Source organism: Sugiyamaella lignohabitans, chromosome B, assembly GCF_001640025.1.
Source record: "Sugiyamaella lignohabitans strain CBS 10342 chromosome B, complete sequence".
In the NCBI taxonomy this organism is placed as follows: Eukaryota; Fungi; Ascomycota; class Dipodascomycetes; order Dipodascales; family Trichomonascaceae; genus Sugiyamaella; species Sugiyamaella lignohabitans.
This window is the reverse complement of record NC_031674.1, coordinates 4,721,464-4,734,545: the sequence shown is the minus strand read 5'-3', so window position 1 is coordinate 4,734,545 and position 13,082 is coordinate 4,721,464. Positions and strand designations below refer to the sequence as shown.

The following is a 13,082-nucleotide window of genomic DNA, read 5'->3' as shown; positions in this document are numbered from 1 at the left end:
AGTTTCAAGGGCGTTGCTGCTCTGCACGGCTCATCATTCATCCCTTCCACGTTGACACAAAGACAACGTAGTTTCGTTGCACCAACATCAAGATGAAGCTTCTTTGGACTGTTTTCGCAGTCATTCTTGGATTTGTGCTTTACGCCTCCAACGTTTTTGCAGCTTCTGGAGCTGGAGAGCAGGTTTCTCCTGTCATCACTCACAAAGTTTACTTTGATATTAAGCAGGGCAATGAAGAACTTGGCCGAATTATTTTCGGTTTGTATGGTGAGGTTGTCCCCAAAACCGTTGAGAATTTCCGGTCCTTAGCTGCTGGAGATAAAGGTTTTGGATACAAAGGCTCCAGTTTCCACAGAGTTATCAAGCAATTCATGATTCAAGGTGGTGACTTCACCAATGGAGATGGTACTGGTGGCAAGTCTATTTACGGAAGCAAGTTTGAGGATGAGAACTTTACTCTCAAGCACAGCAAACCAGGTTTGTTATCAATGGCCAATGCTGGTCGTAATACCAATGGCTCTCAATTCTTCATTACTACTGTCGTCACCTCTTGGTTAGATGGTAAGCATGTTGTCTTCGGCGAAGTTTTGGATGGTATGGATATTGTCAAAAAGATTGAGAATACCAAGACTGGTTGGGGTGACCGTCCATCAATTGCTATCACCATTGCTGATTCTGGTGAGATTGCCTCGATTCCCACTGGCGAAGAGGCCGAAAACGTCCATGAGGACCTGTAGGAATGCGCGTTCCTTTACAACCCGTGGAACGATGCTTTTGTGGTCAGTTGTTAGCTTCTTATTGTACGTAGTAGTTGATGCGATAATTGTAACTGGGTTGTATAAATTTTCTGTTTTTTATGAACAACGAGTCAATGGTTCTGACTTAGTAGCTACCTGCTGCCAGTGAATGTGCCCACATTCATTGACAGGAGAACTGCCGGATCTCAACTGTTTGTTACAGACTGATTAATCACTCAGGACTCGGTACAGGTGAATCCCAAGTACATTTGGCCCACCGGGGAGTCCCTTTCGGCAATGGTATAGTCATATCCTCTTCCGCCGGATAGTCGGAAATTAACGGGTTTCAGCCGGTTGTCAAGCCATGACTATTCTTACATGATGCGAAACTTTGTGACATAAAGTTTACCATTACAGAACTTAGGGGCTCGTATTATATCAGACGGAGCAACTGGTCCCAACAGTCACTTTTTCAATCAAGATTTACTATAATCATTACGTAAAAATACCGGTAGCTTGATCTTTGCAAGTTGGCGGGGACTGATTACCCCCACACATGAGCACCGTTCACGCACCCCGATAAATGCAAATACATACATGAGATCTGAGCAAGGGCCTTGTGTGCATATGAGGTTTCTCATTATTATCATTAAAACTACAAATTGATTGAATAAATAACAGGCAAATCGCCTTCTGCTGTTTATGTATATTTGAAGGAAGAAATCGATTGAACTTCTAGCGGAGTTCTGACAAGTTTCTACAGATTTAACTCAAACGCAAGAGTACGTACTGCTCCCAACTCTGCATGTGTATGTGTAGTGTGAACAGTTCCTCGTTCCGGACTTTACCGCGTGTATCTCAGTCCCGGGTGTTCCCACGATAATGTCGATTCACCCCCCACTGTCACATATCATCACAGAGCCGGATCAAGAGCAATGAACGTTAATTTTGTATATAAGCAAAACATTGGTAACCTTTGTTTGTTACCAATTGGACCGTCTTGTGCTTCATGAGCTGGAAATAGAAGAAGTGACAAAAAGAATTAGTGAGATAAGCGTTTGCAAGGTCTGTAACAGAATCGAGTCTGTTCGTTTTAAACAATGTTACTTTATGGGCCCTCGGATAATTCGAGGAACTTGTTGTCTCACGAACTTTCCGATACACCCCTGAATAGGACCACAGATTACACTGCATTCCCCTTACATTGTTTGAAATCAAAGGATGTAGAGGCTATACGTGCCTTCACATGTACTTTACTCAACTCTTTCTACAGCACTGGATTTTTCCTGCAATTTCTGTTCAATAAGAATCACATATGTCTGTTTATGACTGCACCAAATAACCGTTTAGATATTGTCGGTGCTATAAGTGGGAGATTAGAAATTACAGAGAACGACTCTAAGGAAAACGGTCTTAGGGAAGCGAGAGGCCATATCCTAACGCTGTCTGTGGATCCAAAATGTAGACAACAGGGTCTAGGAAAGAGGTTGGTACAAGAGTTTGAAAATCAAATGAGAATATTAGCGGATACCTCCTCAAATGTATTGACATCTATTTCCTTGGAAACAGATCTATCCAACACTCAAGCACAGGCATTTTATTCAAAATTGGGCTTTTCAGCAGTCGGTTCAAAGAATAATTACTATTTATCTGGGGCAGATTGTATTTTTCTTGCACGCGCTGTTTGATAGTCAAAACAGCTCATATCTCTAACCTATTTATTTTATTGATTAATTGATACACATTACATGATATCCTGATTATTTGGAGAGTGAATCCCAACCATCACATTTATCCATCCGAGAAAATAAATAGTATTTTATGTACTCGGGGCCCCGTTCGTGGGGTCTATTATATCGGCTCCCCTGAATTTTAAAAGATAAGATAACATGCGGATCTATGCACAATGGCTCGCCGCGCCAACACGAGATCTAGTTCCCGAAACCGAAAAGAAATCACGACAATTGCCTTCCCACAACGGTCACCGATGGCTGAATCCAATAGATTACGCATTGGTTGGCTAGACCATTTTATGCTACACATTATGTGTGCATATTTGTTAATAGCACCTTATACCAAAGTCGAAGAATCGTTCAACATCCAAGCCATTCACGATATGGTCTTTTATGGATCCGATATTTCCCAATATGATCACTTGCAATTCCCAGGTGTAGTCCCTAGAACATTTGTGGGTGCTTTGGTTATTTCACTAGTGGTTAAACCGATAGCATACTTGATTCCGTTCACAAAAAAAATTGAAATACAGTCTGTTGCAAGGCTCATTTTGGGTGTTATAAACACATTTGCAGTCATTAACCTTCGTCATTCAGTGAAGAAATTGTTTGGAATTGGGCCGTCTCGATGGTTCATGCTGTTTACAATGTCTCAATTTCACTATATGTTTTATTCTTCTAGGACCCTACCTAATATGTTTGCCCTACCATTGGTAGTCTATGCTTATCAAGCAATTTTAGAGGAACGATATGAAACCGGTCTAACCATTCTTTCATTTACCAGTATCGTATTTCGAGCAGAGTTGGCTCTTTTAACTGGAATTTTGGCTCTCACTCTTTTGGGCACTCGTAAGCGACCATTTTGGAATGTTGTACAGAGCGGTGTACTTGGTCTTGGATTTGGCACCATGATCTCCTTGGCGGTCGACTCATATTTTTGGCAGCAATTTCCCAAGATCCCGGAGGTCGATGGATTTATTTTTAATGCAATTGAGGGTAATTCTTCATTTTGGGGAGAAGAGCCCTATTGGGCATATTTTACTAAGCATATTCCAAACTTGACAAATAACCCTCTGATACTGGTGGTTGCTCCAATTGGGCTGCTTATATCAGACCAAACATCTAGTTTCAATAAGAAACCAATAACAGTCAACGGAAAACCACTGAAATCTATTCTTAAGAAAACCACAAGTGCCTCACCGATTACTGCTTTACGGATCTTGGCAATAACATCTTTACTCTATGTGCTTGTATACTCCTTGCAACCTCACAAAGAATTGCGCTTTGTCATCTATATCATGCCCGTGATCACAATTATGGCAAGCAATGGAGTCTCGATATTATATAAGAGACGATCAAGAAACTATTTGTTCAGACTGATCCCGATAATAATGTCACTCTCAGTCTTTTTAGCATTCAATGTTTCAGTGATGAAAATGCTAGCCTCAAGTGTAAATTATCCAGGAGGTGTTGCACTAAGCAGGTTTCATGAAATCTACCAATCATCACATAATGGAAGGTCTGCTGAGGGTATAACAGTTCATCTTGATGTTCCAGTTTGTATGACAGGAGCGACTAGATTTGGCCAATTATGGGACTCGGCTAATTTCATTAAAAATGAAGATGAGAAAACTGGTTTTGTGATCTACGATAAATCCGAGGATGAAGCTACACTCGACAAGGTCTGGTCCACATTTGATTACTTTATCGGTATAGCTGATCTCAATGAGACTGGCATTCCGAGCCTTGATGGCTATGAATGGCAACATCTTGATGTCATCTCTGGACTTGAAGGGTTCAACACGAAGCTTGTAAGAGACTTTGTGAACCAAATTAGAGCAGACCCATTTCTCAAAATCAACAATATAAAAGAGGGCTTGATTGCCACTCATAGAAATGGTGGTTTGAAGGCTGTGATATCAAATCTTTTTGGTTTATGGAAAGAGCTAGTGCTGACAAAAGATGCTGTCCATATTTATAAACGGGTAAGAGTTGATGATACTACGGTATCAAACGAAGACCCACAATCTGAGGGGAGGTAATATACGTCGGGTTAGATTCTGATATGTATTGAATGGTCATCGATGACCTATACTTGTTGTATTCTGGGGCACACATAGAAAAACAGGCCTATTCGGTTGACTCTATACTCAGACCCTTCTAAATCTTTAATCACTGTATTTAAGTAACGATTAATAGATGATGCACGCGATCTTATAATGGCAGCTACCCGGTAGCATTCTTTATATAGCTCTAACAGAGCTTTATATTTATTGCTACTCACCGCAAAACTACTCGTAATGAATAGTTTATGTGAGAATATGGCTAGCAATATGCCATTTATGAACTTGGCTTTAAATATAATGTTAAACACGAAATCTGAACCATTTCATGTTCACATGGACCACTGTTAATGATCTCCGCAACTGACAGCACGGCTGCTCAAACAGTGGTGCAGCAGCATGTTGAAGGTTAACGTGTAAACAACTGATACATATCCACAGCCACGACACACGGGTTGGAAGTCATCAGTGATCATTAGAGATGGTTTTACAAGCGGAAGCGATTCCTGAGTATGTGGAAGAGGAAGTGACAATTGCTAAATGCGGAACAGCATTACTAACTTTTAGATAGATCCTTAGAAAATGAAGTAGGAGAATCTATCTCAGCGCGTAACAGCGTTTTGAACTCCTTCAAGGAATTAGGCCCTCCAGATTTGGTCCATTTAACCAAGTCAGTTCCAAAAACTAATAAAGACAATGGCACGTATCACTTGGTTACTGGTGTTGATACAAGTAGTTCAGCTTCGATTGCCGCTTACTTGAACACATTGACCTTCACATTAGGTGAGAATCAGCTATGGTTTGGTAAACACCCACTTTGGAAAATAACGTCGGGAATTTACTGCTCGTACAATGCATTTTCTAGAATAGACGTACGAGTATTAGTCCAGATCCCTGGTTCTGTGGAGAGTTACGTAATCGATGAATATGGAGACAAGAGATCGGCGAATGATGAAGATATCTGGCAAGAGGTCTATCTAAGCGCCATGTTACGAGGTTTATTGTTTGCTGATAATGATACATTTTTTGTTACCAGCTGTAGACGTTTGAGCCCGTTGACAACCAAGGAGAACGCCAAACGATTTTTTGAGGCCTGCGAGAAGCTCTTTTTAGATGGACCAAGACTAGGAGCTGTATCTGAGATCCAGGTGCCAAACGTTACTAACAACTATCTGGTTGATGGGTTTTTCAAGTTCATTCAAATAACTGGCATGTTTGCAGAGGGATTGGCGGTCTTAGAAAGTGTACTGGAGAAGGAGCCAGAAGTGGTAACATTAATAAGCAAGCTGTTATTATTACAAAACGAAGAAGTCAAAGCTGTGGAAAGGATGAACAAAGGTATTCTGGAAAACCCCAGGGACGCCTTTCTGCTCGAACTACAATCTAAATTTTGCCAAGACAAAAATAGATTGGATCTGGCGCTTGATTGTGCCATTCGAGCTGTAAACTCAGCCCCATCTGAGTTTATTACTTGGGCCAGATTAGTTGAAGTATATATTCAGAAGGGCGATTATGAGCAAGCGCTTTTGACCCTGAACTCCTGCCCAATGTTCACATACCACGAAGTGGACTCCCATCGCATGCCAGTTCCTGCTAAATCGCATTTCCCTCTGCCCACTACCGGTGTTATCGACGAAATATGGGCAGTAGATATTAACGCTGACAACGAGGTTAGTGACCCTTCACTTCTTAGATTGACAGCTCCAACTTTGAGGGCTACATTTGCCAAGGCTTATGATCTCTTGACGCAAATAGTTGCACGCATTGGCTGGGATAAACTGCTCAAGTATCGCTCTAACGTGTTTGTGATGGAATTGGAGTATCGTAAAGATAAGAACGAGAAAAAAAGCGGACATGAGACCGAAGACAAGGGTGGAGAAAGCAAACCCAATACCGATAAGAAGGAGTCATCTGGCAAAGAACAGAAAATCTCGGATAAAAGCGACTCTAAAATCTCTGATACCGATTATGCCGTGCTATCTAATGGCTCAAGTGATCAGAATGGTGGTGTTAACGGCGAAAGCACGCCAAATGGTGGTTTAGAAAGACCACCAACTGCTACCACTGGGACTGGTACCGTATCAACCTCACCAGCATTAGAGGCTAGTTCTGCTACTGTGCCAGTAGAACTTCGTAATAAAAGACTTTGCGAGAGATGGCTGGATCACCTGTTTATGGTGCTTTACGATGACCTTCGTACCTACACTGTCTGGCGCACAGAAATGGTTCATTATCAATCACAGCAACTACCTTATGTGAAATCTGCATTGGAATGGGAAATATACGGTATGGTTGCACATAGACTTAAGCATCAGGACGAAGCTATAGATGCGTTCCAAAAGTCGATGGAGGTCAAGTTTTCCGACAGAGTTTTATGGAAGTTGTTAGATTGTTATGCACCAGAAGAAAAGGCAATTCCCGTAAATATCCCAGCTGCGCTGGATGCAGTTGTGAATTTAACTGCTTGGAATCACCGTTGGTACACCGACTTTTCACCCAAACTGCTGATCGCTTTAGAAAAAGTGATCACTAGTGAGGGTCTTGTCAAGGTACGAAGTAAAATTGATGCCAAGTATAGTCCTCAGGGAGTGGTTGCGATTGTCAATTCCATCTTAAACACACTTGCTCTCTTTGAATTGCCAGGCACCGAGTACTAAATAATAGATATGTAGATAACAATTTTTAAACTGTGTATCTTGCAAACTTAAGTTTTTTTTATTTCTTAGCAGTGGCATAGACAATGCCTAGCTCAACTAGTTATTCAATTGGATATCATTGGTCACTTGTATTACACATATATATAATAAAGATTGTCAATGTCATTTCGGTGTTACATTAGGCAAGGGCAACAGCCTCAATTTCAACATCAACGTTAAGAGGAAGGGTCTTGACTGCAACACAAGAACGGGCGGGCTTGTGGCTGTTGAAGTATTCGCTATAGACCTCATTGACGAGAGAAAACTTGGACATATCAGTAATAAAGATATTAATCTTAACAAGCTTGTTCCATTCAGAGCCAGATCCCTCAACAACAGCCTTAAGATTCTCAAGGACCTGTTTGGTTTGAACTTTGATATCTTCAGCACCCTCAACGAGCTTGCCTTCAGGAGTAAGTGGAACTTGACCAGAAATATAAACAAATCCCCCGGCCTTGACGGCTTGGCTGTAGGCAGCGACGGGAGCAGGAGCCTTGTCAGTGAAAACCTATCGGCATTGATTAGTACTGAAGACTCCAACAACGACTAAGACTACAATGTATGAATACTTACAGTAGAAACAGCCATTTTAGAGTGGTTAATTGTGAATTTACGTTGCCTGTTTAGCAGTAATGGCTTATTATATATAAATAAGGATCTTGGAATGACTCGGTGAACGGTATGCATTTCCCCGTGTAACTTATCGTTGAACTCGGGTTTTGAGCTGTATGGCTATCGACCCCTACCTGGGCACGGGTAATGTTATATGTACATAAAGTTGTTTATCAACAACACTCGCTAAATTAAGATTATATTTCTCTACTTTTATAATCAAAAGAGATTCACCAATATTGTTAGGAAAAAAATCACCAATGTGGGTCTAACTTGTGTTGCTGAACCTGGTAATGGTGCTCCAGTTGGATATGGAGTTGAAGATTGTTTAGCTGATAGTGACCCACCTTTTGAACCAGTTGGAACTCCGGGACTCGGGAATCCTGGCACCGCGCCAATCGAAGGCTGAGGAGTACTGGGAACAGCTATGTTAGTAGTTGGCAACTGAGGCTGAAAGAATGGAGCTGTTAATGATTCACCAGGACCGATTGAGCCACCAGCTGGCGCTATTCCAGATGTAAAAGGCCCGGACCCAGGACCTTGCGTTTCTGCGGCTTGCGGTTCTACAGTTGGCTGTATCGATTCAGGTGCCACTGCTGGTTGGGGCCCAATTCGTGGAGCTGGTGCCGGTGCCACTCCTGGTATTGGCCCTAGTTGAGACAATGGGGGCAATTGGGGTTGGGCCGCTTGAGTTGGTGAAGAAGCTCCAGTCAATTGTGTGGGGAACACCCCAGTTGCCGATGCCACATCAGACACTTGTGTTGCACCAGGCACTGCTCCGGGTACTGCACCGGGTATTGCTCCAGGTACTGCACCAGTTGCAGGTGCTACTCCTGGAACAGGAGCAAATGAAGCTGGCAAACCAACAGAAGCCGAAATTGATCCACTACTGGATGGATATCCCTGAACGGCTCCGATCGTTTGACTTCGACTTGGGCTCACTGGGGTTCCAGATGCTACAGGTGAAACTATCGGCTGAATTGTGGAACTGGTTGCGACTGCTGTATTAGAAGAAGTATTTCTAGCTGCCGATGTTGTATTCACCAAGGGAAATGGAGCCTCTGTTGACTGGCGCACAGAAGGAATTACCGATGAAGCGCCCAAAGGTGTCGGCCTGATTGATGTTATTAATGGATAAGAAGCTGTTACCGGGGTCGAAGTTAGCGCTGGGGTGCCGACTGAGAAACTTGGAATTAACAGGGATAAAGTTGGGAAGGCAGTTACTGAAGAAGTGCTTTGAACAGCCTGGATAGAGGAGCCTCCAGAATAAGGAGTGCTCTTGATAATGCTTGATAATAAAGCAGATGAAGATGTGGATGAAGCAGAGCGAATAAAGGAGGGCGAGCTGATAGCAGCTAATGGAGGAGAGTATCCTGTAGTAGTTTCAGTCGAGCTAGCCGGCAGGGATGAGACAGGTCCCAGAGCAGTAATTTTCGATTCTGTCAAAGAAGGTGATGGGGAAGGTGGCACGATGACGTATGATGTCACTAGAGGCGGTCTAGCAGACCCTGGCGCGGAAGGAGATGGAGTAACGATTCTATATGAGGTGACATAGTTGATCGATGAAGTGGTCGATGGGTTGGTGGCAGACGTAGCTGTTGGGGTAGGAGTGAGTATCACATATGAGGTACCTGGAGATGCCGGTGTATTACTCACAATAACATACGATGTGACAAGAGATGGCGTTGCTGAGCTGGGCGCCAAATTCACAGATGTACTTGTGGGAGTTGGAGTCACGGCTGCTAATGGCGATGTACTGATTGAAGAAGTGGATTCGGAAGCAGGAGATGCCGTGGCAGTGACGGTATAGTACGATGTGATAGTTGGACCAATGGTGTTTGAATTTACTTCGCCAGATGGTGAACTTAGCGAAGTGGTAATTGTACTTACACTAGAGCTTGGTGTGCTTAAAGAACTCTCAGGGCTATTTGGAGTACTGACTGTATAGGTGATAGTAGGTGTAGCAAGACCAGTACTGATAGAGGGAACTGTGGTGCTGGCGACGCCAGCAGTTACTGTATAAGTAATAGTCGGAGTAGCTAATGCAGCGCTGTTTGGGTTGACGTTAGTGTTTAACCCAGCTGTGACAGTGTATGTTATCGTGGGTGTTGTAACAGGTGTCGTTAAAGGGCCACTGCCAGTAGCTATGGGAGTTGAACTCGGCGTTGCTGAAATTTGTGTTGCTGAACCTGATGTCGCTGAACTTGGTGTGGTTGAACTTGTTGTTGTTGTTGTTGAACCTGGTGTTGTTAAACTTAGCCCAGCTGTGACGGTATAATACGAAGTAATGGTCAAGCCAGGAACTGAGGTCACAGCGGTAGAAGTCAAGCTACCAGATACTGTGGATGTGCCTGAGGCACTGGTACCAGAAGCGGCTAAAGAGGCCGATGAAGTGGGTGATCCTGCAACAATATAAGGGACAAGTCTCAACTGAATGGGTTGACCACCAGAAACTGTCCCTGTATATACAAAGAAACCTCCATTTTGGTCAGGCACAGCTGTGAAATTGGTAGTTCTTCCGTAAATGAGATTGTCATTCGCAGAGTCTAAAGCAATTTCGCCGGTTGCGGTTGATCCTAGTCCTACTTGACCAGCAGAGCTTACAACGACTTGGCCAGACCCGATTTCTGAAGAGGCACTAAGTACAGTATCTGTATAATTGCCTCTAAATAGCGGCCCTCTTGAGCCGATGTGAAAGAAACCATTAACAATTCTTATAGGAATGGCATCCAAAGGAGTTCCAGGAGCAACCACTCGAATTGCAGATTCAGCAGATGCGCATTTCAGAAGGAATGATACAACGACGAATATCAACCAACGCCACGAGAAAATCATTATCAGGTCTAGATTCGAATACGCGGACGATGCGACATTTCTTCAAAAAAAAAAAAAAGCTGAAATGATACTCGCTATGGCTAGATGAATGTTTTTGTACATATTGATTGATGAAGCCTGTAGAAAGCTTGAGGCCCAAGGCAAGCTTGTTCTTTCTTTAACAGGGCCATTGCTATATTAGTTACGAGTAAATTAAAGTCAATATCTATAGTATTTCCTACCTGATCAAGACAGTCAACTTTTTCGAGAAGTTTCTTGATCTGGATACTGTCATATAATTCGACGACTATCCAAAGATAAAATTATAAAGATAAGATAATGTAGGAGCAGATCGGCACCCTGCAGGGGGCACGGTCCGATCATTTTTATAATAATATCGTGATTCCACCAATGTAAAAATATCTGGCAATCAACATGAACCTTGCAATATATTAAATATTATGTTCAGTGATTCATAGTAGAGTTGACATGTTCAGAGAGTATAGGAGGAAGTTCATGTCGTTTTCTTGAACTCGTTTGTAGCATGAACCGGTTGAGGGTTCCACGTCATAGTGCGCCTAGCACGCGACTGATCTGCAGATAAAACCTTATCAATTGTGTAATTAGAGCTACTGATACGGCAAGTGGGGTTTATCGTTATTCAAAAGATAACTTAGCCTCTGCCATAGGGGACTACGAGTGAAACCGGTAAGTATTAGTATAATTAGTATTTTGAAAAGGGAATCAAAAAGCGACGATGACACTATTCCTGCTATAGATCTGGCCTTCAGAACCAATCTTGCTCCTGGCGCGTTAGTTCAGTCTTGAAACCATTATCGGTCAAACTCGGCAGATAGTAAAAATAACCAGATTACGAATATGTTTGTTATCTGTATCATGTACATCCACAACACGAGTGCCTACACATTATAGATGCTGTAGAGTAACAGAGTAGGATAAATGCAGGTGAATCTGGACCAAATACGAATGACCCCCTGTCGGACAGTACAACTAGAGTACATACCAGACAACAATATGCCACGCCAGTCAGGTGGTGAAATTGGTACGCCACTGACATGCACCACGCATGCTGGAATGACCAATTTGGGCTCAAGATAGCGAACACCCTTAAACTCCGATAGAGTCATTTGCTCCTTGCCGGTTTTCGGCCTCGATTTGCAGGTTGAGCAAATTGCAGTTAATGGGGACTATACAGGCTAGGATAAGTAGAAGAAAAAATTTCCAGGCTCAAGGGCTAAAATATTACGATATATTAGTTCTAGTATTGTAATATAACCAAACCATTAGATCCATTTGTACAGGCAAAGGAGGGGTTATACAATGACGGGGAATAAATGGTATCGATAATGCCGTATCAGCTAGGACCTGCTGGGTAGCATGCATCTCCCCCACCAGCATGACCTGCATGACCACCAGCATGACCAGTATGAGGAACACCGATAATCGATTCCCCACCATTTAGCCCTGATGACACAAGTTAGATAACAGCTGAGTTATAGCGTTGCACCGAGCTATCGATGATATTAAAATTATAAGCTAGTCTGGAACAACTCTGATAGCACCATTTTATTGCCCCTTTTTTTGCTATATTTTTAAGGGAGGTTTAACAAAACAATAGGTTAGTTAGTTGGTTGGTTTATGGGAATAATGGCGCGGAGCACGGAAATATCAAGCCATCCATCCAATAAAGTCGTCTTTCCGTTTCCGACTGGCAGTGCCGTATCGTGCGATACAGGCCCGCATCTGAAAATGATAGCGCAAGAGCCAACGGACGACAGGGGTTCACTGCCCGATTGGGAGGTTATCAACCTGTTTGGGACTAAATGGCTGCCCGGTAGGTAGGTTATGTGCGACCAAATACCCAACCCTGCACAACAGCCGGACAACAAGGTGGGTTGCCGCCGCCTGGCTAAGGTGCCAGATGCGGATGCCGCAGTTGGGCCAAGATTGCTTATCAACACCACCTCAACAGTATATAAAGGTACTAAGATTCTCAATCTTTTACAGCCTTTTTTCCTTACTTTGTTTATCCATTTTTTTTTTCTAGTTTTTGATTTCTTTTGTTTATTTTCTTTAGACATAAAGTGTTGGTATCGGATTTGATATCAGAATCAAGAACAGGAACAAAACAAAGGAAAGAGACAGCGAATAAGACCGAAACAATACGATTGTAGCAGCAACCACAGCAAACAAGCTAAGCCGAGCTACGCCGATATATTTCCCAGCATTTTAGATAGATTATATTTGAAGTTACAAGGTAAGTTCTGACGGATGCCAAACATATTTTAAACTGGAGATAAGGGCATTTTAGGTTTAATAGCCTGAATGCAGAATGCGATAACTGAGCCGAAACCACTTGAATCTCGGCAACGACCCCCCAACAAAGTGTGGCAAACTAACCCTCTC

At 42.7% G+C, this 13,082-nt stretch overlaps 3 protein-coding genes across 3 annotated transcripts; all 3 read left to right on the top strand.

The window, feature by feature from the left end:
• Window positions 1–92: 92 nt before the first annotated feature.
• CPR5 (peptidylprolyl isomerase family protein CPR5) lies at window positions 93–737 on the top strand (the record flags this gene model as incomplete). The annotated part of the gene is made up of 1 exon (XM_018880661.1): window positions 93–737. The coding sequence occupies one exon, from the start codon at window positions 93–95 to the stop codon at window positions 735–737; it is 645 nt and encodes a 214-aa protein (XP_018738458.1).
• Window positions 738–2,724: 1,987 nt separating this feature from the next.
• ALG12 (dolichyl-P-Man:Man(7)GlcNAc(2)-PP-dolichol alpha-1,6-mannosyltransferase) lies at window positions 2,725–4,512 on the top strand (the record flags this gene model as incomplete). The annotated part of the gene is made up of 1 exon (XM_018880659.1): window positions 2,725–4,512. The coding sequence occupies one exon, from the start codon at window positions 2,725–2,727 to the stop codon at window positions 4,510–4,512; it is 1,788 nt and encodes a 595-aa protein (XP_018738457.1).
• A 1,007-nt stretch (window positions 4,513–5,519) lies between these two features.
• BUD7 (Bud7p) lies at window positions 5,520–7,190 on the top strand (the record flags this gene model as incomplete). Its single annotated transcript, XM_018880658.1, has 1 exon — window positions 5,520–7,190. The coding sequence occupies one exon, from the start codon at window positions 5,520–5,522 to the stop codon at window positions 7,188–7,190; it is 1,671 nt and encodes a 556-aa protein (XP_018738456.1).
• Between the last annotated feature and the right edge of the window lie 5,892 nt (window positions 7,191–13,082).